The sequence below is a fragment of the Doryrhamphus excisus genome, linkage group LG2 (genome assembly GCF_037039965.1).
Source record: "Doryrhamphus excisus strain RoL-2023G ecotype Guam linkage group LG2, RoL_Dexc_Guam_v1.1, whole genome shotgun sequence".
Classification (NCBI taxonomy): Eukaryota; Metazoa; Chordata; class Actinopteri; order Syngnathiformes; family Syngnathidae; genus Doryrhamphus; species Doryrhamphus excisus.
Window position 1 is genome coordinate 4986529 of NC_136358.1, and position 26460 is coordinate 5012988.

A 26460-nucleotide genomic window follows, 5' to 3' on the forward strand; every position below is an offset into this window, starting at 1 on the left:
ACATAGTGATATATTAAATGTGCAATGCCTTACATTATATAGAAAATCAACATTCACTTACAGTAGACAAAGCCCAGGAGACAATATTAATATTTTGTTAATCATGCACAAACGTCTACTGTGGCATGTAATGAAATCAGCGCCACTATGTCAATAGCTTTATTGTATTCCGCTGTTAAATAAGGTTAATGTTGCACATTTCTTATGTCACAAGCTTAGTTTTACTTATCCATACACAAACGCTGAAAGTTTTGAAAATCTTTTAATGGACAAAAAGGCCAAATTGCATGGAAAAATATGCCATTTTAAAACATCCATGTTACATGACTGCTCTCATTTGTTTGCAGGAATGCACCAATGACTGCTGCAATGCCAACAATTGCACCCTGAAGGAAGAGGCTCAGTGTGCCCATGGAGTGTGCTGTCAAGGCTGTAAGGTAACGCTCACACACACACACACACACACACACACACACCAGTCCATTGTATACCCTTGTAGACTTTTAACACAACTCCTGTCATTGCACATCAAGTGTCAACTTCAAACCACACCGGTGCCTCTCATCATCGGCGCTCATCTCAGTGATGTAATGCACATTTTGACATTCCGCTGTAAGAGTGAGAGGTGTCAAAGCCGAGCGCCTTCACTGTTTATTCCAGGGATGTCCAGCCTTTTTCCCACTGAGTACCACATACATAAAAGATGAATGCTGCAGGGGTCTATTTTGGTGCTTTTTGTACATTAAAGATGCTGAAACAAATCCAATGTAGGTCAGCTAATGCTAAGCTATCTGAACAAAACATCCACACCTTAGCTCTTAGCTCCACCGCTTTCGCCATCTGCTGTGTATACTCAAAGTTCTGGCTTCACTCATGATTGGTAATGAATGCAAACTGAAGAGATGTCTTTAAGACGGACAGACGTAACAATACATCAGTCAGTGGTTGCGTTGAATAAGAATTCTGTGGTTAATCATGTCGAGAGAAATTGAGGCATAATGGATTGCGCCACCGTTGTGGCACTGTTCAGCTGCGAAGTTGAACTACTTCCAGGAAGATCTCACATCACATTTGGGGTGACGTGGCTCAGGAGGTAGAGCAGATTGTCTAGTAAAGGGATGTTCAAATTCTACATCCTGAATCCACGGGAGCTGATCAACAGGATGGTTTAAAGCAGGGGTCTCAAACACGTGGCCCCCGCTAGTTGCTAGTTTGCTAGTTTGAGGCCCCCGCCTTGATATGAAAGTTTAATGTTAGTGCAGCCCACGCAAGTTTGATATGGATGCTGTATGGTATCATGTATCCAGAAAAAAATATTACGCTTGAATAATGTTCATGTTAAAGGTTAAATAACTGTTACATACATAGTTATCCTCTTTATCTGTGTGGAAGTGGTAAGTTTTTGGCTTGGCTTTTTGGCTTAAGTTTAAAGGAATAACTTGGAGGCTACCGTTTAGGTCGCTAGCTCTCTAGTTTGCGAGTTAGCATGTGTCTCAAGACCTTGCAGTTGCGCAATATGTTGTAAATAAAAAGAGTATAAATGTGACTATAGTCGTGTTTTGTCATGTCTACAGGGCTCTAATAATGCTTTGTTCATTTTAATCTGAAAAAAATAATTTGTCTACCCACCAACTATGTTGTTTCTTAAGTTTTTATTATTTGCTGTATTATTTGCCGTTTTACTGATTGATTGATTTTCTTTATTCTTGATTTGATTATTTATTTTTCATCTTATTTTGTGCAGAAAAATAAAAATTAAAATATTTGAGAACAGTGGAATGTTTTATCAGAGCTTTTCTTGTAGAAAATCGGAACCAAAGCAAAGTTTATTTATTTTTTTTTAGTTTTTAATAAATGCGTTTTTTGTTGCGTTTTTTTTTGAAAACCTGATGAGGCCCAGCCTCGCCCAGATCCTAGCTCCAGTGGCCCGCAGGTAAATTGAGTTTGAGACCCCTGGTTTAAAGGCAGAGATGAATCCAGTTGTATTAGAATTATTATTAGGGAGGTATGGAGCAAACCAAAAACATGAATAAGTATCCGTCATCCGAGTCCTCACTCCTGCTTTTTCTGCTTCCCGTGCCAGTTGAAGCAGGCGGGTACCATGTGCCGGGGCCCGGCTGGGTCCTGCGACCTTCCGGAGTACTGCACGGGGGCGTCACCTTACTGCCCTGCTAACGTCTATTTACTGGACGGCTCCGCCTGCCAGTACGGACGGGCATACTGCTACAACGGCATGTGTCTGACGCATGAGCAGCAGTGCCTGCAGCTGTGGGGCTCTGGTAAGGACACTTCCACTTCCAGTGGACATCATGCTAAATAGTCCTATAAAACCCATGTTTACGTGTAACGTGTAATGTGTTTTTGTATTGATTCAATGGGTTTTTTTCTTGCAAAAAGAGCAATGAGCAATTATGGGATGCATGGTGTTTCCAGGTGCCCGGCCGGCCCATGACGCATGCTTCGAAGATGTCAATGCCGCAGGGAATGCTTTTGGAAACTGCGGGAAAGATGAGCACGGCAACTACGTTAAGTGTGCGAAAAGGTGAGAGATAATGGTCAATGAAGATGTACTCCACTCCACTGTGTGGTGACTCACGATGTCCACAATGAGCAGGGAGACCATTTTAGGAAAAGAAAATTGGTGGATTAGATGAAGTGAAGAGAACATAGTCTTCCATTTCCTGCTGTCCAAAGTGAATCTTCAGGGGGGCGGCGGGGGGATCATGGATTTTCTTCATACATGTTAACACACCGAAACCTCACTAATGAATGGATCCAAATGAGCAATTTAGTTATGTTAATGAGGAAGTTGATGATGCTGCTGATGATGTGGTCCCACAGGACTCGTTAAACGCTGCAGCGGTTACAGTAAGGCTGATTAGAGGATATGTAAATGCAATACGTCTCTTGACAGAACCTGACTAATCTTAGCATTAGTCACTGCGCCATCATCCTGTAATTTCAGCGTTTATCCCCTCAGACGGCACATGCGAGTTTGTGTACTTGCCAGTCTTCATCTGCATATCAATGAGGAAGATGTTAGTGTTGATAAGAACGTTTTCAACATTAAGAATGGCTCAACAACATCCAAACTTGCAGTGGGGAAAAGTATTTGCTTACGCACTTACGGAGATATAAACGGACCATCATTTTAATTATGATTTTTACAGATATAAATACATTCATTCATTTTCTACCGCTTTTTCCTCACAAGGGTCGCGGGGGTGCTGGAGCCTATCCCAGCTGTCTTCGGGCGAGAGGCGGGGTACACCCTGGACTGGTCGCCAGCCAATCACAGGGCACATATAGACAAACAACCATTCACACTCACATTCATACCTATGGACAATTTGGAGTCGCCAATTAACCTAGCCTGTTTTTTGGAATGTGGGAGGAAACCGGAGTACCCGGAGAAAACCCACGCGTGCACGGGGAGAACATGCAAACTCCACACAGAGATGGCCGAGGGTGGATATATAATAACATGTTCAATGTAAAATTAAACATTAAATCAATGATTGTGCTCAGTATTGAAAGTACCGTCCTGTACCTCCCAGACTGTGAAGACCGTGAAGCACACATTAGTCCCGTCCCTTTGGGAAAGTAGTCCTAATCCCATCTCCTTTATATGGATAAAAAGAACACCTGCCACAGAAAGAGTCAAAGATTGTAGACCTGTACAAGACTGGAATAGACTACAAGGTGGTGAGAAAGGCAATCATTAGTAAATTAGTAAAACTCACTCTGTAGCTCCATGCAAGATTTTATCTTGTGAATTATGGATCATTGTGAGAAAAGTGAGGAACCAGACCAGAATGGCACAGGAGGAGCTGTTTAATGATCTAAATGGAGTTAGCACTGCAGTCGCCAAGAAAATGGATTGAGATCCTACATCGTCCGCAAGGTCCCCCCTTGCATGTACAGAAGTCTGAAGTTTGACAATCCATATCTGAATGATTCAGACCAGGCTTGGGAGAATGTGATGTGGTCAGATAAGAGTCAGAGAGTTTGAAGGCAAAGAAATGCTGAATATGACTTCAACATGTGAAAACATAAAAGTGGAAACGATCTGCTTTGGGACCGTTTCTCTGACCACAATCCCTCCTGAGGCCAACGACAAGAAACGACCTTTGAGCTTGCCAACCGGGATTTCTCCACCGACTACTGAGCCACGATACGAAAACAAATTAATTCCTAACATTTATTTCATGTTTGTGCGGCGCGGTGGTCGAGTGGTTAGCGTGCAGACCTCACAGCTAGGAGGTCCAGGGTTCGATTCCACCCTTCTTGCGTGCTTTTTTTGAGATGCCTGATTTAGCCAGAATTTGTCAAAAAAACTGTGATGGAAATTATGTTTGTTACAGTAAATTGTGATTTTTTCTCTGTGTAAATATAATTGAGACACGTGTTGAAGAATGAGTAATTATTGAAGAAATATCAAGGACAATAAGACAATAAGAGGAAAGCATCCTACCGACATATCACACAAAGGACTCCTGTCACGATATCAAATTTTGCTGATAATTCCTACAAAATATTTTCGATATTCGAATATTATCGCGGCTGCACGGCGACCGAGTGGTTAGCGTGCAGGCCACACAGCGAAGAGACCCAAGTTCGCTTCCACCCTTGGGTATCTCTTGTTTGGAGTTTGCATGTTCTCCCCGTGCATGCGTGGGTTTTCTCCGGGTACTCCGGTTTCCTCCCACATTCCAAAAACATGCTAGGTTAATTAGCGACTCCAAATTGTCCATAGGTATGAATGTGAGTGTGAATGGTTGTTTGTCTATATGTGCCCTGTGATTGGCTGGCGACCAGTCCAGGGTGTACCCCGCCTCTCGCCTGAAGACAGCTGGGATAGGCTCCAGCACCCCTGTGACCCTCGTGAGGAAAAAGCGGGAGAAAATGAATGAATGTATATTTCATGTTATTTTTTTACATTCGGTCTCTTTTTTTAGGTTGATTGGTTATTCTAAATTGTCCATAGTTAAAACCTTCTTTTTTCTCTTTGGGCTTTTCCCTTCAGGGTTCGCCACAGCAAGTCAACCTCTTCTATCCAACCCTGTCTTCTGCATCTGTCTCTCTCACACCAACTACTCTCATGTCCTTCTTCACTACATCCATAAACCTCCTTTTTGGTCTTCCTCTACGCCTCCTATCTGGCAGCTCTAGCAATAGTTCACTATCTCTCCTCTGGACATGTCCCAACCATCTCAGTCTGGCCTCTCTGACTTTATCTCCAAGGCCTCTAACATGTAATGTCCCTCTGATGTACTCGTTCCTGATCCTATCCATCCTGGTCACTCCCAGTGAGAACCTCAGCATACTCATCTCTGCTACCTCCTGTTTTGCTTCCTGTCTTTTCCTCAGTGGTACTGTCTCTAAACCAAACAACATATCTGGTCTCCCTACAGTTTTGTATACCTTTCCTTTCCTTTAAGTACTTAAAATAAGCTTTAAAAATAAATGTTACAAAAACGTGTCCATTTTCATTTAGTCAAAGAAGCTCACAGGTTTGAGACCCCAGGTGTGTATCATCACTCTGCTGGTTTGTAGGCAGTGCTCTTCAGCCATGAACATGAACATTAAGACCATTGCATCTGTTTATATGCAGTGATGCCAAATGTGGAAAGATCCAGTGCCACAGTGCTGCCAAGAAGCCCAAAGGCACCAACGCCGTGTCCATCGACACCACCATCAAGACAGGAGGCACGGAGGTGAAGTGTCGCGGCACCTATGTCTACAGCACCCAGGACGGCCAGGGCGACCTTCCAGACCCCGGCCTCGTCGTGACCGGCACCAAGTGTGGCGAAGGCAAGGTGAGTCCTCGCTCCGGCAAAGTGGCTTCAGCTTAAAAATGAGCTGAAGCCAGAATCCACGACACTGATGTTTGAACAGTGAGAGCTATCTCTATCACTGCTCCCTTTTCAATCTATCTGCCTGGCTGTCTTTTGCCGCATCACTCCGTCGTCCCGTCTGCTAACCCTGACACTAGTTAACACATTTCTTTCTGTGCAATAGTATTTGGGTGGCCCACAGGGGAAGTAACGTCCAAACACAGAAATGATGAGCAAAAGCGAAAACACTATAAAACACATGCAATGGGGAAATGTTGTAAATAAAAAATGTGGCAATCACAATGTTCTAAATGTCAGTAAGACACAAATCCCCCAAAAGAACTACATGAGAGATATGTAGCAACGTCACAGAACAAAACAGACGTTTACCAGGCTAACAGGACGCAATTTTAAGTGTTTACACAAAGGTGTGACGGAGAAGAGGACTCCTCCATCCATATGAGACGTCGTGCTGCACGCTGGCACGTAACCAAACACAAACTTCTCCCGGCGTCCGGACAAAGTATTTCCTGTGTGTGGACATTCGAGTGTGCACCCTCGAATGTCCACACGCCACTCACAATCTATAACATGCATACGCATGAACCGCGAGACAGGCAGCCTACTGCCGACGCACACCGGAAGGGACTACTTCCGGGCCGGTCCCCCTAAGAAGCGAAATTGGCGCGCAAGTAGTGGTCAGGTGACATTAGACTGAACCAAGTCGCAAACAGGGTTCTGCACCCCTATTGTTGAGTGGGTACGCCCAAGGGAGGGGCAAGACTATTTAAAGGGAAGGTGTCTCTCCAAAAAGGGGGAGTGTAGATTGAGGAACGTGTGAAAGTGGTACAGGGTTACATTGTTGGTAACATGTGCCTGCATTTTTGCATTATTTTCTTCTAGATTTGTATATTTTTGTTGTTTGTCTGAGCCATCATATTTTTGTGTTGTTTCTGTAAACAATTTATTTTCTCCCTTGAATGAACCCCCGACAAAAGGCATTCATGAATTCATTTACCAGCTTTCTTCTGGGAATCCAGAGGGACATTCCTCAGGTCTGGCGTCCCTGGTAGCCTGTCAAACCTATATTTTTTTGGTCTGTGAACTTGAGCAGCATTTCTCTCACGTTGTTTTGGTTGTTTTTGTTATTTGAATGATTTTCCTACGTTAATGTGAATGCAGCATGTTTAATTTCAGGGTATATTTTGTGCATTCGTTTCCGGGATAGGCTCCAGCATGTCCGCCACCCTCCTGAGGATAAGCCAGGGGTGGGCAAACTACGGCCCGGGGGCCACATCCGGCCCGCCAAGTGTTTGAATACGGCCCGCCCAATCTTTCCAAAGTATTTCATTTAAACTCAACATACAACCTGGCATCATGGCCTGAGCCAACCTTTTGATGGTTTTATCAATTTTGTTTTTTGACATGGTCTGTTGTTTACAAAGTGCTCCTGAAAAAAGGGACACAAGCACATAATAATAATAATAATTATTATTCTTATTACTAGATTATTATTAGATTATTAGATTATTATAATTATTATTAGAACTATTATGGTTATTATAATTATTATATTAATGCTAATTATTATATTAAATATATATAATATTATTGTTATATTTGCATATTTTACATAATAATAATATAATAATTATTATTTTAATTTTATTGTAATTATTATAATATTTTATTATTTTTAAAATATTTAAATATAAGTATAAAATAATAAATAATAATAGCAAATTGCATGACAATTTTACAGATACAATAATACCAGGTGGACTGTAAAATATATAGTCTGCCCCCCCCGCCCGTAAATTTTGTCATATCAATGCGGCCCGCGAGTCAAAAAGTTTGCCCACCCCTGGGATAAGCGGTACAGAAAATGGATGGATGTTTTATGGTGTTTTTAGTTTTTTGATCATTTCTGTGTTTGGAGCGTTTGTACGGCCACCGGACATATACACATTTTAATGAGCATGATCCATTGCTGAAACAAAAAATCAGTAACACAATACAAATTTCTGTGTGAAAGCTCCACAGTATACTCCCTTTAATACATATTATCATTGTTTAGACAGGGAAACCTTTCCTTTCATTGCAACTTGTCCTCAAATTGGAGCCATCCAGATAGATTTAAAGCTCCTTTTAAGGTGTGCTTGTGTGTCTAATCTTCCACATCCCCTTGCTTGTGTCGTCACAGGTATGTCGAGACCGCCGTTGTCAAAATGCGTCATTTAGCGAGCTGGAGGTTTGCATCGCCCGCTGTCATGGCAACGGGGTAAGGGCACACACACACACACCCAAACACTGCCCTGATCTCATTGTGTCCTTGGGCAAAGCTTGTGTGTTATGCAAACGCTAAAAGCCACAGTAAAAGGCAGGAATAAAAAGATAAAATGAAACAACAGCTGAAATACAGCAGCCCCCCCCCCACACACACACACCCCCCAGGTGATGAGCTATTTATTGGAACGTACAAGCAAGCCTGAGGCAGATACGGAGAAATCATGCAAGCTTTACGAGTCCATCAACTCTTCATTGTGATGATGGTCACCAGGCTTTTTGATTGTTGCATTAATTGTGATGAATTAATTACAGCCATATTTAGTGTGTTATTTTTTTTATTGCATTAATTTTTAAACCCTAACACTTTCTGTGAGTTTTTCTTCTTGTGCTGACAATGGTCAGTCACAACCTGAAGCACACATTGATTGGCTGTCATTGGCTTTGGGCTTGTTAAGGCTCTCGCTGTAGTATTGAAGGTAAGGTACTTATTGGAGAAGGGACTTAAAAATGGAGCAAAGAGGTAAGCAAAGAGGCAATTTAGTAAACCATAGATCAGATAAACGCAAGGAGAACATGTATGAGCAAGTCTGGTCAAGCAATGACCTGCAGGCCCATCATACTAGCCAAAGTGCAGGACTACAGTGACGAGATGTCCAACAGTGAAAGGAGAACCAACATTTTGGTGGAGGGGTCGCCCAACTGTTTTGTGATACCAGAGAACACCAGAGGATGAACACTGTTATTTTTGATGGGTCTGTTTTTATCTATTTTATATTATCCGAAGCAGAGGAAAAGCAACAAGTTCAATGTTCAGTACTTGTATTGCTTAGAAAAGTCATTTATACAGAATTGATGTTTTATTTTGATGTTTTAATTAAAGCCGGTCGAGTGGTTAGCTCGCAGACCTCACAGCTAGGAGACCAGGGTTCAATTCCACCCTCTGCCATCTTTGTGTGGAGTTTGCATGTTCTCCCCGTGCATGCGTGGGTTTTCTCCGGGTACTCCGGTTTCCTCTCACATTCCAAAAACATGCTAGGTTAATTGGTATGAATGTGAGTGTGAATGGTTGTTTGTCTATATGTGCCCTGTGATTGGCTAGTTGTGACCAGTCCAGGGTGTACCCCATCTCTCACCCAAAGACAGCTGGGATAGGCTCCAGCACCCCCGCGACCCTCGTGAGGAAAAAGCGGTAGAAAATGAATCAATGAATGTTTTATTTTTGTGGAGATGGGACGGTGGTAGAGTGGTTAGCGCGCAGCTAGGAGACCAGGGTTCAATTCCACCCTCTGCCATATTTGTGTGGAGTTTGCATGTTTGGATGCGTGGGTTTTCACATTCCACATTCCAAAAACATGCTAGGTTAATTGGCGACTCCAAATTGTCCATAGGTATGAATGTGAGTGTGAATGGTTGTTTGTCTATATGTGCCCTGTGATTGGCTGGCGGCCATTCCAGTGTGTACCCAGGGTGCCTCTCGCCCAAAGACAGCTGGGTTAGGTTCCAGCACCCCCACGACCCTTGTGAGGAAAAGCGGTTTAAAATGAATGAATGAATGAATTATGTATGTGGAGATTGATCAGGGGCAGACTTACCATGAGGAAATCACTCTTCATTTGATGAAGCCTTGACCACCCCAAGTCCACCCCAACACAAAAAACCCAAACACTCTTGAAGCAATCCTTCATCAGCGTCTTCTTTGTAGGTGTGTAACAGCAATGGCAACTGCCACTGTAGTCGAGGTTGGGCCCCACCTTTCTGTGAGAAGCCGGGCCTCGGGGGCAGTGTAGACAGCGGCCCCATACAGTACGACAGTGAGTACACACACACACACGCACACACTTTTAGAAACAAATTACATTATGTTCAAATGAATGACACTATTCTCCTATGGTAAAAACAAATAGCCGCCAGGGTTTCTAATTAGCACCGAGCCACAAAACATTGGTATTAACAACCGTGGCTGTTGGCAACCTCCTGGTGTTGTTTTTTGGTTTTTTAATTAACGTCACAAAATGGCAGTACAGTAGAGTATTTGTAGATTTTTCTTTTTTTTTTTTTTTTTTTTCCTGCTTAACTTAAATTGAAGTGGTTGCATGGCGCCATCTGCCAGGGGAAAAGAGCACTGCGGCTATAAAACCAGCAGAGGGAGCTGTTTTACAAGTCAATGTGTTCAATATTTTCCAGCAGGAAGATGCTTTAACAGGGCGTGATGTTGTGTAACTGCATGTTTTGTCGGTATGCCAGTAATTAGAATATAATTTAAAATGCATTTAATGAGCAGGGGTCCTCAGTTACATTTGTCCATATATCTTTAAAATAATAACAAAATTAAAAATGTGATTTCTATGGCGATGTGGCTCCATCCCGTGAGAGTTGAGTGTGCTAAAAGGTTAGTAAGAATGGAAATAAATATAACAAAAATGATGGGGTTATTTGAATTTCACTTTGAAATACAAAAATAAAATAGAGATAAAAGGCCCAAACAAATAGTTTGATTTTTATTGTGTATTTAAAAAAATAAATAAAAAACTCCTGCCAACAGGAGACCAAAACCAGCAACCACCACCGTTTTCATTTTCAAAGGAAGGGCATGGATTATTCCTGCCGTGCCTGTGTGTTTGTGGCTCTGGAGGTCAAAATGTCTTTGGAGCCCTACTCAGAAAGGATTTTGGACATGGACATAGAGAACGAGGCAGGGCATCTGTAAAAAATCTCCTGCAAAGATACTCTTCTTTTCTTTCTACAAACAACATATTGATCCATCATTATTGTATCTGCTGTTTCTGATGCAAGCTACAACACTATCAACAGGCCAGTCAGTGGTTTTGCCTTTTAAATAGCAACTTCGGTGTTTAATGTCTTAGCAATGATGCCACAACATCAAAAACACAAAAAAAATGGTTGTTTCACATGAAAATAAAATAAAAAAATTAATAAATCACCATGAACTATTTACAATTTTACGATTTGCAACGAACTGTGTGCATGGGTTAAATTTTCCCTTCAATGCGTAACCTCCTCCAGCAACACAGCAAGATGGCTTTTGACTTCCTGGTTGCTGTGCAGTGTATTTCAATGGTGGGGAGGTGCAGGTTGAGTTCTTAAAATACACTAAAATACTAAAATAAATTTAAAAATACATAAATGAAATACATAAATACCCTCGGCCATTTCTGTGTGGAGTTTGCATGTTTTCCCCATGCATGCGTGGGTTTGCTCCGGGTACTCCGGTTTCCTCCGACATTCCAAAAACATGCTAGGTTAATTGGTGACTCCAAATTGTCCATAGGTATGAATGTGAGTGTGAATGGTTGTTTGTCTATATGTGCCCTGTGATTGGCTGGCGACCGGTCCAGGGTGTACCCCGCCTCTCGCCCCAAGACAGCTGGGATAGGCTCCAGCACCCCTTGCGACCCTCGTGAGGATAAGCGATAGAAAATGAATGAATGAATGAAATACATAAATAAAATACATACATAAAATACACTTCTGCCATCTTGTGGTTGTTTTTTCGGCTTAAAACTGCATCAAACATGCTCTCTTCTATCGTATCAACTTTCTGTTACATCATCACTTCTTTGTGCCTCTCATGCAAAATACTTTTTCCAAATGTGTGTGCGCGCAGGTCAAGTGGGCTTGGTGGTCGGCCTTTTGTTTGCCTTCCTGGTGGTCCTCCCTGCTGTGCTGATGCTCTTCTACTGCTACCGCATCAAGACCTCCTACTTCCACAAGTGGCTCACGCAACGAGAGAAGAACAAGAGCAACAAGTACGACAGCCGTTCATGTGATGATGTCATTGTGTTTTCACTGTACAATCCGCAACAGAACACATGTCATGTGTCATGTACTGCATATGATTTCGGAGAGATCAATCCATCTTTTACGACCGCGCCGGTTTGCTTGCCACCATGGCAAGCAAACAAAATCGGAGCCCTCATCACCTCAAGAGCTTCTTTTACGAGCTCATCTCTCTGCCTGACGCCGCGTGGCAGAGTGCCTTAAGATATCCTCAGCTCCTAGCGCATTGATTTACACCACAGAAAAGCTTCTGGAGACCATCCAGTCCTTTAACGAGCCCAGCCTTGCAAATGAAGCAGGCAGGAAATATGTCCTGATTGTAGCAGATAGAAGAAAACATGACGACTGGCTTCTAATATGTTACCATACTGATTCTAAATACTCTTTAAGGCAGGGGTCTCAAACTCAATTTACCTGGGGGGCCACTGGAACTAGGGTCTGGGCAACATACAACATATTGCGCAACTGCAGGGTCTTGAGACACATGCTAACTCGCAAACTAGAGAGCTAGCGACCTAAACGGTAGCCTCCAAGTTATTTCCTTTAAACTTAAAAAGCCAAAAACTTACCACTTCCACACGGATAGGGAGGATAACTATTAACAGTTATTTAACCTTTAACATGAACATTAATCAAACGTAATAATTTTTTCTGGGTACATCATACCATACAGCATCCATATCAAACTTGCGCGGTGCCGCACTAACATCAAACTTTCATATCAAGGCGGGGGCCTCAAACTAGTGTCCTGCGGGCCACATTTGGCCCGCGGGCCGCGTGTTTGAGGCCCCTGCTTTAAGGGGAAGTTGACACGTCAATCAGATCTGCTTGGGCATCTAGTCTGGATGCCTTCTGGACACCTCCCGAGTGAGGTGTTCCAGGCATGCCCAGCCGGGGACAGGGGACCGGGATGGCTGGGCTTCCCTACTGAGGCTGCTGCCCCCCCGCAACAGTCGGTAAATATTAATGAATATTTTGTGTGGACAGGATGGAGACATCCTTGGAGAACGGGAAGAAGAACGGCCATCTGAATCCCGCCTTTCACTTAAAGGTTGTGGGACCAATCCACAAAGCAGGCGGCCACAAGGGGGTGCGTTATATTTTTCAACTGCTCTTATGATTCAGCTTCTTATAATTACTTCATAATTTAACTTGATGTTTGTTCGTCGCTCCGTCAGCTTCCTGCCACCAGCAAAGAGGTCCTTCCTCTCCGCCCAGCACCACCGCCCGCCAGCACGCAGCCGGTCAACATTGTGCGACCCCTGCGACCTGTCCTAAAGGGGTCACGCCCACCTTTACCGGCAGGCAAGCCCCCCAGTAGGAAATCCCTGCCACCCCCACAGCGTCTAAGCCCGCCCAAGAAGCCCCTTCCCCTCAATCCGACACGTTCCCCACTGGTGAGACTGCCCTTTGCTTTCTAATTCATGCAAAGGAATAATTACAAATAAATGGTTTTTTTTTCAGCTGGTATCTGAGCTGCAGCCCAGACTGCCCCCGTTCCCACCTGAGAGACCCCTCCCCCTCAGTCCCACCAGGGGAACCTCCCCTACAGCGAGTCCGGTTCGTGTGCTGACCTCAAAACCTCCCCCGAGCCTTTTGGTTGTGATGCCCCCCGCGGGAGGACTCAGGCCTGTGGGCAAAGTCTCAGCCGTGCCCCCTCTCAGAGCTCTCAGGTGGGCACACTTTATTTGTTTTGCAACGGGGGTCCTGATGCATGCTTGAGCGTTTATTTGCTTTCTTGTCTCCTGCAGACCGGTCCCAGGTACCAAACCAAACACATCCTCACCTCCATCATGAAGATGACCTTCTCTCTGGCCCCCACGTGGCCCTCCCCCTCCAAAGCCTATTTGCACTAAAACAACGTTGCCGTGTTGGTTGACCACAGAGAAAGCGGCAGGAGGAGGACAATGTCAAAAGAAACAAAAACGGACAAGAAGAAGAGCGAGCACTCTAAATTTAGCCACATTGACGCAGTTTTGCACGGAGGCCTTGCAGACTGAGACATTTTGCCAAATCAGTTTTTTTCATTTTTTAATGTCATTTTTAAATGTTTTTTTTGTAGCTCTTGTCTGGTTTACAATTGTTTTTTAGGATTTGTGTTCTGTGCCAAAGAGGTCTCTGTTCACAGTTGCTTGAAAATCCTTTCAAAGATAATGTTTTGTTATGTTTACAAGTCCACTGATCATTATAATTTATTGTATCGGATGAGGAAATAATGACAGCATTGTTGTTTACATGTGAATGGAGCACACCCACGCCACTTGCATTGATTTGAATGTCTTTTGTGTTGTCTTGAAATGTTCCATAAAGTATTTTTTACAAAGGTGTCATTTGGGTCATCATTGAAGCCGACTCAGTGTACTTTGCTGAATAGTTCAAGGAAAACTGTTTTGTTTTTGTTTTTCTCTTTTTGTTGAAAGACTTCCATACGTTCCATGATGATCTAATAGTTCTTGAGGCTTTGTATCACCAGTTCTTTATGGATTCCACCCTGTTAGAAATGAGACGCCCAGTTCTCTCCATGGAGACTAATGCTTTTGGAGAGCGTGTGTTTGGAGTGGAGAGCTGTGTGAGGATGAATGGCCTCATGGGGAGATGGATTCATGTAAACGATTTCCTAAGCCATTTCCACTCTCATCAAGGTGGCTATAAGAAATAAGAACAAAACACTGGATGCGATCAAAATGTGCAGTATAGTTTTACAAATTGACAATTTGTGCATTACATGAGGCATACCCTAGTGAGGATAAGTGGTAATGAATGAATATATCTGTATATATATTCGATTATATATATATATACAGTGAAGAAAATAAGTATTTGAACACCCTGCTATTTTGCTATTTCTCCCACTTAGAAATCATGGAGGGGTCTGAAATTTTCATCGTAGGTGCATGTCCACTGTGAGAGAGATAAACTAAAAAGAAAAATCCAGAAATCACAATGCATGATTTTTTAACAATTTATTTGTGTGATACAGCTGCTAATAAGTATTTGAACACCTGAGAAAATGAATGTTAATATTTGGTACAGTAGCCTTTGTTTGCTATTACAGAGGTCAAACGTTTCCTGTAGTTTTTCACCAGGTTTGCACACACTGCAGGAGGGATCTTGGCCCACTCCTCCACACAGATCTTCTCTAGATCAGTCAGGTTTCTGGGCTGTCGCTGAGAAACACGGAGTTTGAGCTCCCTCCAAAGATTTTCGATTGGGTTCAGGTCTGGAGACTGGCTGGGCCATGCTAGAACCTTGATATGCTTCTTACGGAGCCACTCCTTGGTTTTCCTGGCTGTGTGCTTCGGGTCGTTGTCGTGTTGGAAGACCCAGCCACGACCCATCTTCAATGCTCTGACAGAGGGAAGGAGGTTGTTCCCCAAAATCTCACAATACACGGCCCCAGTCATCCTCTCTTTAATGCAGTGCACTCGTCCTGTCCCATGTGCAGAAAAACACCCCCAAAGCATGATGCTACCACCCCCATGCTTCACAGTAGGGATGGTGTTCTTCGGATTGTACTCTTCATTCTTCTTCCTCCAAACACGCTTATTGGAATTATGACCAAAAAGTTCTATTTTGGTCTCATCTGACCATAAAACTTTCTCCCATGACTCCTCTGTATCATCCAAATGGTCATATGCAAACTTAAGACGGGCCTTGACATGTGCTGGTTTAAGCAGGGGAACCTTTCGTGCCATGCATGATTTCACATCATGACGTCTTAGTGTATTACCTACAGTAACCTTGGAAACGGTGGTCCCAGCTCTTTTCAGGTCATTGACCAAGTCCTGTCGTGTAGTTCTGGGCTGATTCCTCACCTTTCTTAGAATCATTGAGACCCCACGAGGTGATATCTTGCATGGGGCTCCACTCCGATTGAGATTGACCGTCATGTTTAGCTTCTTCCATTTTCTAATGATAGCTCCAACAGTGGACCTTTTTTCACCAAGCTGCTTGGTAATTGCTCCGTAGCCCTTTCCAGCCTTGTGGAGGTGTACAATTTTGTCTCTGGTGTCTTTGGACAGCTCTTTGGTCTTCGCCATGTTACAAGTTAAAGTCTTACTGATTGTATGGGGTGGACAGGTGTCTTTATGCAGCTAACGACCTCAAACACGTGCATCTGATTCAGGATGATACATGGAGTGCAGGTGGACTTCTAATGGGCAGACTAACAGGTCTTTCAGGGTCAGAATTCTAGATGATACACAGGTGTTCAAATACTTATTTGCAGCTGTATCACACAAATAAATTGTTAAAAAATCATGCATTGTGATTTCTGGATTTTTCTTTTTAGTTTATCTCTCTCACAGTGGACATGCACCTACGATGAAAATTTCAGACCCCTCCATGATTTCTAAGTGGGAGAAATAGCAAAATAGCAGGGTGTTCAAATACTTATTTTCTTCACTGTATATATATATATATATATACGTATATATATATATATATAGCTCATAAAGCGCACTACCGCCATCAGCTGGACAGAGTATGTAAAGCAAGAGCGATTATTTATATATATAGTATATATATATATATATATATATAAAATCGCTCTTGTATATATATATATATATATATACGTATATATAATCGCTCTTGCTTTACATACTCTGTCCAGCTGATGGCGGTAGTGCGCTTTATGAGCTTGTGTTTCTCACTACCAGTGAGTAGAAGAAACAATGCTTGACTGCGCAAGCGCCAATACCATGGTGGAGCTCACTGTCACTGCTGTTGAATTTCTGTTAAACTATTGCTTTTTCATGACAGACATGGCTTGTTGGTAGTTGACGTCTCGCAAATATTTGGAAGCAGAGTACGTCGCTGGGAAAGACGAACGGAACCATGACAACAAACGAGGACCAAGAGGTAAGGAGTGAACGATTTGCGATGCTCACTGCCTATAGCGGCACAATGCTAACATGGTAAGGCTAGCATGGTAGGTCTATGGCGAACAACTCATCAAGTCACGTTGTAGCCAAAATGATGAGTGCCGTTACTGTTGAATAACGTGGCTCAAGTAAAAGTAAAAAGTAGTGAGAGTAAGTATTGAATACTGTGAGTAACTTTTATATTAGTTTATTTAGTCAGTGCATGAATAATAAAATACTACTACTAATAATACATGTTATTTGTATACGCTTTTCAAAATACTCCTGTACTATCTACTTAAACAGCATTAAAACTAGTTTTCAGTGCATGCCAGTATTAACTTTGATTGTATTTTTTTTCATTATTTGCCATTGGAAGAAAGATTTGTGCATGTACAAAAGCTTTGTTGTTATTGTAGCCAAGACCTACAACACAATTACAGTGGCAGGTTTGTTAGATAAGAGTAAGAAATACTGTAATGCCGGGCGGAATGATGATGAGGTCACAAATCAGCTTTTTATTGGCGTCTATAAAAACAACAATGTATAATATATAGCCTTCTCTCTTGGGCTGGCGCTTCTAGCTAGCAGGAACCCAACTCCTGACTCACAGCTTAGGAGCCCTACAAAATACTCCTGTCCAGAGGCACCTCCAAGAATTCTGGGCCCCATAAAAAAAAATCATATTGGGCTGTTGTCACCACATAGATATTTTTGGGGCCCTGTCAGTCAGGGGCCCTTGGAATTGGCCCTGGTCATGTCACAACAGTATCAAATGAAAACTGAAGAATCAAAATGGAGGACAACAATGCCAACAAATTGCCTTTGGTAATATACATATATACGTATATATCGCAGACCTCACAGCTAGGAGACCAGGGTTCAATTCCACCCTCGGCCATCTCTGTGTGGAGTTTGCATGTTCTCCCCGTGCATGCATGGGTTTTTTCCGGGTACTCCTGTTTCCTCCCACATTCCAAAAACATGCTAGGTTAATTGGCGACTCCAAATTGTCCATAGGTATGAATGTGAGTGTGAATGGTTGTTTGTCTATATGTGCCCTGTGATTGGCTGGCGACCAGCCCAGGGTGTACCCCGCCTCTCGCCCAAAGACAGCACCCCCCGCGACCCTTGTGAGGGAAAAAGCGGTAGAAAATGAATGAATATATATATATATATATATATATCCTTTCTTATTGCCATTTCTGTTACAGAAGTACATGTGCGATAAATGTTTAGTTTCACTTTCAATTTCAGATATGTCAATAACCCCCAGATTATGTAGACAACCAACCTCAACGTCAGTCGGCCAGTCCGAGGGTTGGCATATTAAGCAGCTTCCACTGTAACAACCCTAAGGCAGGAATAATGAAACATTGTATAAATAATAATAATAATAATATGTTTTTCTTTGCTGAATGGTTTTAGATGGAGTTGGAGGCTCTTCGCTCCATCTACGAGGGCGATGAGTGTTTTAAAGAACTGAGTCCAGTTTCCTTTCAATTGCGGGTGAGTAATCTGCTTATCACTTTATGTAAATAGTCTAAAGTTTCTTGTCTCTGAACTTGTTTAATTCATAAATCCACAGATAGGAGACCTGGAGGACTCCAAAGCATTCATCCTGGACATCGTATGGCCAGAGACTTACCCTGAGACCGGTCCACAAATCTCCCTTGATGGCTTTTTTAACAACAAACTGTATGTTTCCATGACTCATTTGTCAGGGTGTGAATAGTTTGTTGATTGAAATGTATTTTATTGGTAACGTCAGCGCTCCAGAGACAAAGCAGCTCATCCTTTCCAAGCTGGAGGAGCAAGTGGAGGCCAACCTGGGCACTGCGATGATGTACACACTGTTTGAGTGGGCCAAGGAGAACCAGGAAGCCCTGATGGAGAACCACAGACCCGTAGTCACTGCTGTGGTATGTTTAGTTTATTATAAAAGTTTTTTTTATGATTCAAAGAATATTTTTGCTCTGACAGTCTGCTTGCTCACAATCCTCAGACCTTAACGTCCAGCAGTGAGGTGACAACAACCACAACGACTTCCAAAAAGAAGGAGAAGAAGGAGCAGCTGACCAAAGCTCAGAAGAGAAGGATCATCGGTCGAACAGGTGGAGGCTGATGCTTTACTTTACACTCAGACCTTCAGTATCATGACAGCACATCTCGTGACAAATGTATGGATTGTGATGTACTTTAAGATCACAAAGGTGAACTACCAAGAGGATGGAACTGGATTGACGTTATCAAAGTATGTATTTCATCTTTCCACCACATACACTTCTAACAAAGAACACTATTGATTTTTGCCTCCATCTGTTTTTTCTCCCACTGCTCACTCTACATCCAGCACGTAAGTGGACCAGCATCTTCATCAAATAAAAACGCATAAAACTCCTTCACACTTCTGTTGTGTTCTGTTGTTCTCTACGGTGTTGCAGCTGAGCAAAACAGGAGGCAAAGACGACGATTAAAGCCTGAGAGCTGCATTGTTCCAAACCTTGGACTCCAGGGGCCGTTCTGCACTTCTGAACATCAGTAATGAAGTCACGTATCCACAAGATTGCTTTCTTGCTCAAACACCCGAGCACAGAAGTCTCCTTCTTGAAGGTACCTGCTCTCACTACGTCCTGATCCTGCAAGTGCTGGATTGGACTTACTGGCAACGTGGTCATTTTAATGAAACTATTTTACTCCGTTTGCTATTTTCTTATGTTTCTGGTTGACCTGAAAATATTTTGTATATAAATAAAAACATTTTGGAAATAGTTTCAGAGATCATGACCAACTTTGTGTTAAATTTGTAAGCATGTTATATTATAGTGTATTATATTCATAATAGCTTTAAAAGTTTTGGCCACAAAATACAAGATCACTAGCTTAATTAAAAACTGAAATTTGTATACATTTTTGTTCAGTCCAAATAAGATGACTAACATTCATGTCTGTCACTTAGAATATGAACTAAAAACAGCTTCCAGATTGGGAAAATTTAATAGTACAAACCAGTAAAGTACTTACTTTCTGGTCACACTCTGTTGCCGTCACATGACCAAGCCAACATAACATTTGAAATTTTAACTGGCATGACCCCCCCCCCCCAGTCAAAATTCTTCTGATTTCTCTCTTTCTCCAAAATGAATCGCTGAAGTAACTCTACTTTATCTAGACACGCCCTGCACAATAGTGATGTGCAGATTAATACTGTGTGTGAATTATGAATAAAGTTTTCATAGTTATAGTTCTTAATCATTTAATATTTCATTTACTATTACTAGTACTATTTTACTTTTTAAAAAAATATATATATATATATATATATAAAATATATATATTTTTACATATTTTATGATTGTCTTGGGCAGCATGGCGTTCGAGTGCCTACTCGGTGTGCACGGTGAGACGGTAGTCAGGCATGCCCGAGGCAGCGTCAACTGATCAGGAAATGTACAAATTCAACGATTTGTACTTAAGGAAATGTTCAAAACCTTTGGACTCATACATACAATACATTTTTAGAATGCAGTTCAATGGACAAATATGAATATTTATTTCATGTTATCGTGTCATGATACACAAGACGAGATGATACCCGATAGCGGGTTCATGAGACCAGATGATGTTTTGACAATATTTTGAAGAAAACTACAATGTCAAAATATAGGACTGAACAGACAGAAAATTATATATTTATTATTAAATATTTAATTTAAACTTTTAACATGCAAAATAACTTAACTACTACTTAACATAACTACCCAGCGCGCAGACCTCACAGCTAGGAGACCAGGGTTCAATTCCACCCTCGGCCATCTCTGTGTAGAGTTTGATATGTTCTCCCCGTGCATGCGTGGGTTTTCTCCGGGTACTCCGGTTTCCACTCCAAATTATCCATAGGTATGAATGTGAGTGTGAATGGTTGTTTGTCTATATGTGCCCTGTGATTGGCTGGCGACCAGTCTAGGGTGTACCCCGCCTCTCGCCCTAAGACAGCTGGGATAGGCTCCAGCACCCCCCGCGACCCTCGTGAGGAAAAAGCGGTAGAAAATGAATGAATGATTGCATTTGCATGTTCTCCCGGTGTGTGCGCGGGTTTTCTCCTGGTCCTCCATTACTACGGTTTCCTCCCACATTCCAAAAAGGGTTAATTGGCAACTCCAAATTGTCCATAGGTATGAATGTGAGTGTGGTGTGAAAGGTTTGTCAATATGTGATTGGGGTGTACCCCGCCTCTCACCCGAAGACAGCTGTGATAGGCTCCAGCTTGCCCCTGACCCTCGTGATGATAAGCAGTATAGAAAATGAATGGATATATCAGCTAGGTTATACCATATTGTATCGGAACCAAAACCTGTGGTATTGCACATCGCTACTGGATGACCGACTTTAATGTCCACATTATTGTAATGTGGACATTATGACCCAAATGTCATGTCTCTGTGTTTACTTTACCACATGTAGGTGTGCTTTATGTAGTAGGTATGTTTTCACCCAGTCATCCATCTGGATGTGACCAATCCGAACCTGTGTGGACTCCCTTTAAACCCGCCAAGAAAAAAAAATACCTCAGGAGCATTTCCTTGTGGACGGGTCCTTCTTTAAGTGGGGAAAAGGTAAGATACTGTAGTATGTTTGCAGCACCTTCAAAACTTTAGGCAAGTGTCTCAGCCCTCCACTGACATGTGATCTAAAGACTGACAAGACGAGGTGGGGGAAAGACGATGTATGACATATTTTTATTCTAACAAGTGGGTTGTGTACACAGATATACTCAGTAGAGATTTAAAATCCTCCCCTAGAACTGAGGGAATCTCTTTCACGTCTGCTGGTGCTCCGCCTAACGTTTGATTTGTCTCCAGGTTCCGGTGAACATCTGTCAGGGACGTAATCATTGACTACGTCAAAAAGACCCCTTTTCAGGGACTTCTCTAATTGCGTGGAAAACTCCTTCCTAAATATGTTCTCAAAGAAACTATGGATGTCGTGTGCATTCTCCATAGTCAGTGAGGATTGGTCATCGGTGCTTCGATCGTCATCGGTGCCGCCATCGCTCAGCGTGAACTCCGCTGGCACTACGGGCGAGTCGACAGAGTCACGCAAGTCCTCTTCGGACTTATCCAAGACATTTGGGTGGGGAGGTCGCTCGCCCTTTTTGTCGCTCTTTGCTTTCACTCTCTTGCTCTTCCTTCTCCCATAGTGAGTCTTCCACATGGATTTGACTTTCTTGAAGATAGGCCGAATAGCTGGTTTGGCTCCTATACAGTCCAAGATGGCACCAGGACAGTCATCGAGAAGTGGGTGTATCTTCTTAGGATGCTTTGTGAGCCAACTTTTCCAAAGGGATGGCCTGGTGTTAACTTCTACAGATGATGTCTCTTCAAGGTCTGTTATCGCTTCACATGAAGGATTCTTGCCTACACTGGCCTCTGAGAACTTGATGTCCATCTCGACTGCTTCTGATGAAGACTTCTTGGATACCTTTTCCTTAGACAATTTAGACTCCACATCTTCTGGAACTTTGGATGAAGACCTTCTGGAAATCCTACCTTCTGACAACTTGGGGATAACATCTATGGCCGCTTTGGATGAAGACCTCCTGGATATCTTACCTTCTGGCAACTTGGGGATAACGTCTATGGCCGCTTTGGATGAAGACCTCCTGGACAGCTGACCTTCAGAAAATTTAGGACTCTCCTCTCGTGCTGCAAGTGATGATGGACTCTCTGCAAGCCAGTCTTCTGTTGACTTTTGTTCATTATAAGGTCCTGCTTCTGATGAAGGCCTCTTGGATGTTCTGACTTTAAGCAATTTAAGGTCAGGATCTGCAACTGATGAAGCCCGTTTTGGTACCTTGTCTTCTGGAGACTTGAGATCAGCATACGCTCTCGCTCCTGATGAAGACCTCTTTGGCCTGCAGTGTTCTGGGGACATCTGATCAGCATCTACTACCGCAACTGATGAAAGCCACTTTGGCACGCAGTCTTCTGGTAATTTGTAGTCAGCATCCACTACTGAATCCAAAGAAGGCCTCTTTGGTACTCCGTCTTTCGGGGACTTGCAGTCAGCATCTACGACTAATGCGACCGATGGAGGCCTCCTCGGTCCCCAGTCTTCCAGGGACCTGCGGTCAGCATCTACTACTAATGCAACCGATGAAGGCCTCTTCTGTACCCAGTCTTCGGGGGACTTGCGGTCAGCATCTACTACTAATGCACCCGATGGAGGTCTTGTTGGTACCCAGTCTTCTGGGGACTTGCGGTCAGCATCTACCTCTGCAACCGATGTAGTCCTCTTTGGTATCCAGTCTTCTGGGAACCTGCGGTCAGCATCTACCTCTGCAACCGATGAAGGCCTCTCTAGCACATAGTCTTCTGGGGACTTGAGATCAGCATATGCCCCTGCTTCCAATGAAGGCCTCTTTGGTACCCAGTCTTCTGGGGACTTGCGGTCAGCATCTCGTACCGCAACCGGTGAAGGCCTTTTTTGTACCCAGTATTCAGGAGACTTGAGATCAGCATATGCTCCTGCTTCCGATGAAGGTCTTTTTGCGATCCAGTCCTCTGGAGACCTACGGTCAGCCCCTACCGCTGCAGCCGATGAAGGCCTCTTTGGTACCCAGTCTTCTGGAGATTTGAGGTCAGCATATGTTCCCACTTCTGATGAAGGCCTTTTTGCGATCCAGTCCTGTGGGGACCTACGGTCAGAATCTACCACTGCTACCGATGAAGGCCTCTTTGGTACATGGTCTTCTGGGGACCTGCGGTCAGCATCTACTCCTGCAAACAATGGACTCTTTGGTAACCAGTCTTCTGCGGACATAATGTCTGCATTTCCCAATATTTCCGATGAAGGTCTCTTCGTGACCCAGTCTTTTGGTGACTCGAGATCAGCATATTCCTCTGACTCTAATGACAGTCTCATTGTGACCCAGTCTTCTAAGGACATAAAATCAACATCTAGTGTTGCCTCAGAAGAAGGCCTCTTTGCTAGCCAGTCGTCTGGTGATTTCAGATCAGCATGTGTTGTTGTCTCAGAAGAAGGCCTCTTGGCCAACCAGTCTTCTGGTGATTTAAGCTCAGCATTTGCCGTTGACTCAGAAGAAAGCCTCTTTACCAACCAGTCTTCTGGTGACTTATGGTCAGCACCTACTGTTGCCTCAGAAGAAGGCCTTTTTGCCACCCAGTTTACTGGCGATTTAAGAACATCTTCTGTTGGGTCCAATGAAGGCCTCTTTTTGATCCATTCTTCTGACAAAGTAATTTCAGTATCCAACCCTGGAACTGATGAAGGACTCCTTGGTTGCCAGTCTTCTGGTGACAGTTCAGCATATGTGCCCTCTTCTGATGAAGGCATCTTTGTAAACCAGTCATCTGGTGACTTCAGTTTAACATTTGGTTTCGGTGAAGGCCTCCTGGTGTCCATGTCCTCTGGCGACATGTAGCTTGTAGAAGCAGGTATCGGGAAGAATCCAACCTCAGTCGAATCACTGAGCCTTGACGTGTCAGTGCAAGCTAAGCCACATGCTAAACTGATGTTCTCGGTGGGTTCTGTTGAAAACATTGTCGGGGAACCACTTGGGGTCTGTGTAGAAACTTCTAATCTGCTGGGAAAACTTAACTTAATGTCAGCATCAGTTCCTACATCCCTCATCCGAGTCTCCGCTGACGCTGACAAACCAGGACAATGACACAAGTCCTCCCTTGCCTCTTGATCCCACACATTTGAAGGTCTCTCACTTGTGCTCGTGATATTTGAAGCACATGAACTTTGAGTCTGTGCATCATCCGGTGTCGGGCAATGGCTGGAAATAGATTCTATGTCCTCCCTTGCCTCTTGATCCAAGACATCTGGAGGTCTCTCACTTTTGCTGTCACTCGTGCTCATGATGTTTGAAGCATGTGAACGTTGACTCAGCGCATCATCCGGTGTGGGGGAACGGCTGGAAATAGATACTATCTCAGACCTACTTGGCTCCTCCTCATTGTCACCTGGAATAGACTGCAAGGTGGACTTAATTTTCTCCACAAATGTTTTACTGGCAGAATCAATGGTGTCAACAACAGGGTTAATCACTTGAAGAATCACATTTTTGGCCTGATCGACGAAGGAAGTGGGTGAGGAGGAAGGAGAAGCCAAGTCAGCCTCTTCAGAAGGAGAAAGCGAGCCATCTAATGTTTGGGAAAACGTGGAAGTCTCTTCTGTATGCAGGTCGTCCAAGCTGTCCGGATGAATATATTGCTCGTCTGTACAGGCGCTCAGCTCCTCCTCAAATATTCCAGTATCCTCTTCTTCCTCGGGGTCCAAAATATCAGACTCTTGTGCTTTTTTGGGTATCACGGCCGTCGTCCTTGCAAATATTCCCAGTGCTGAAGTGCTGAAGTCCTCTTCTTGCTCGGCAAACATGATGCGCTCCGAGAAATAGTCCCTGAGGTAATTCTTTATCTTCTGCTGGGTGGCAACGCCGTATGACCCCTCATCGATGTCACTGTCGGACATGGCGCGTTCTTCTGCGTCCCAGTGGGTGATGAGCTGCCGCAACTTTGCAATGTCCACGCTGCTCTTCTCCACAATTCTCTTGATGATGCTGTTGATCTTGTCATCTTTCTCTTTGTCCTTCAGGCTTAAAATTGTATTCTGATGGAGTAATGGAATCATCTTATTAGCATATAATTTCCATGCCTTTCAAAGCAAACTGATTGTGTAATAACAAGAAGTTATTGATATAAATAGGTTTGTTTGTTCGTTACCTGGCCCTGGTGAGAACTTCTCAGAGCCTCACCGAACATCCCTCTTTGGGCAAAACAATCTTTTATGTGCTGTTGAATCTTCTCAAGGGTGAGGAGGCCATCTCCTGGCCCCTTAGCGGCACCCTCACTGCTCATCTCAGAGCACTGATTGCTGTTCATGTTTGGTGGCACTCTTCCGAAGCTATTTCTGCATCTGCATATTAGCGCTGTTTGTTTTCCCCCCCCTCACCCCAACCCCGCGATCACAAACCCTTTCTTTCTCCTCTTCAATCTAGGGCATCAAGATGTGACATCAGCACTCTTGGTCGTGAGGGGTCGACATCACACTTTGTAATTAAGGCGTGCCAGCCAGCAGACTTTGTCATCAAGGTATGACACCCTTAAGCGTCTCCTGCCAGGCGGTCTCATTCAAAGCCTGCAGTCCAAGTTGACAACCCCGTTGCTTGACTGATCTTATTATTGCAGCAAGGATGCTTACTAGAGAAAAAAAAAACGGAAACTTCACTTACTAGCTTGACAAATTCATGCAAGTGAGTTGAACTGTAGATTTTGCTTGGTAGCTTCCATTGTGGCTAATGAACAACGGCAACTATCGCAACACAGAGTGGTACCAGAACTGGAATTAATCTGGTACAAAACTTTTATTCTGAAATTCATGCAAAACCATGACTAATTGCCATATGGCAGCAGGTCAGGAGGACCGTGTCAATACACTTATGGAAACGATATATTTAATATTAAACTAGAATTCCGAACACTGGGTAAAACACTAGTCGGACCAAATCAACATGCACCAAACACATGGTGGTTTGGTCCACATTTGGTCCACAGCTAGGAGACCAGGGTTCAATTCCACCCTTGGCCATCTCTGTGTGGAGTTTGCATGTTCTCCCCGTGCATGGGGTCCAGGGTGTACCCCGC

General features: G+C 43.4%; 2 protein-coding genes across 2 annotated transcripts in view; both read left to right on the forward strand.

Annotated features, from left to right (window-relative positions):
* adam19a (ADAM metallopeptidase domain 19a) overlaps window positions 1–14251 on the forward strand; it is a 72039-nt gene extending 57788 nt beyond the window's left edge. The window contains exons 13-23 of the mRNA XM_058067908.2: window positions 348–437; window positions 2084–2279; window positions 2434–2542; window positions 5615–5819; window positions 8041–8118; window positions 9829–9937; window positions 11752–11893; window positions 12912–13014; window positions 13103–13321; window positions 13389–13597; window positions 13676–14251. Of these exons, the coding sequence (XP_057923891.2) occupies window positions 348–437; window positions 2084–2279; window positions 2434–2542; window positions 5615–5819; window positions 8041–8118; window positions 9829–9937; window positions 11752–11893; window positions 12912–13014; window positions 13103–13321; window positions 13389–13597; window positions 13676–13721 (1506 nt within the window). The 3' untranslated portion in view covers window positions 13722–14251. The remainder of the gene's footprint in view (window positions 1–347; window positions 438–2083; window positions 2280–2433; window positions 2543–5614; window positions 5820–8040; window positions 8119–9828; window positions 9938–11751; window positions 11894–12911; window positions 13015–13102; window positions 13322–13388; window positions 13598–13675) is intronic.
* Window positions 14252–16603: 2352 nt separating this feature from the next.
* On the forward strand, window positions 16604–19588 carry rwdd (RWD domain containing 4). Its single transcript, XM_058068084.2, has 7 exons — window positions 16604–16787; window positions 18218–18298; window positions 18378–18487; window positions 18561–18711; window positions 18795–18903; window positions 18994–19043; window positions 19143–19588. Exons 1-7 carry the CDS (start codon window positions 16764–16766, stop codon window positions 19182–19184), a joined length of 567 nt encoding a protein of 188 aa, XP_057924067.2. The 5' UTR covers window positions 16604–16763; the 3' UTR covers window positions 19185–19588.
* The last annotated feature ends 6872 nt before the right edge of the window (window positions 19589–26460 follow it).

Bases quoted from the DNA above. Each gene is read 5' to 3' on its own strand.
- rwdd (XM_058068084.2), top strand. From the start codon at position 16,764: ATGACAACAAACGAGGACCAAGAG. The intron at 16,788-18,217 runs GTAAGGAGTGAA...GAATGGTTTTAG, and splicing joins CAACAAACGAGGACCAAGAG to ATGGAGTTGGAGGCTCTTCG. The intron at 18,904-18,993 runs GTGGAGGCTGAT...ATGTACTTTAAG, and splicing joins AAGGATCATCGGTCGAACAG to ATCACAAAGGTGAACTACCA.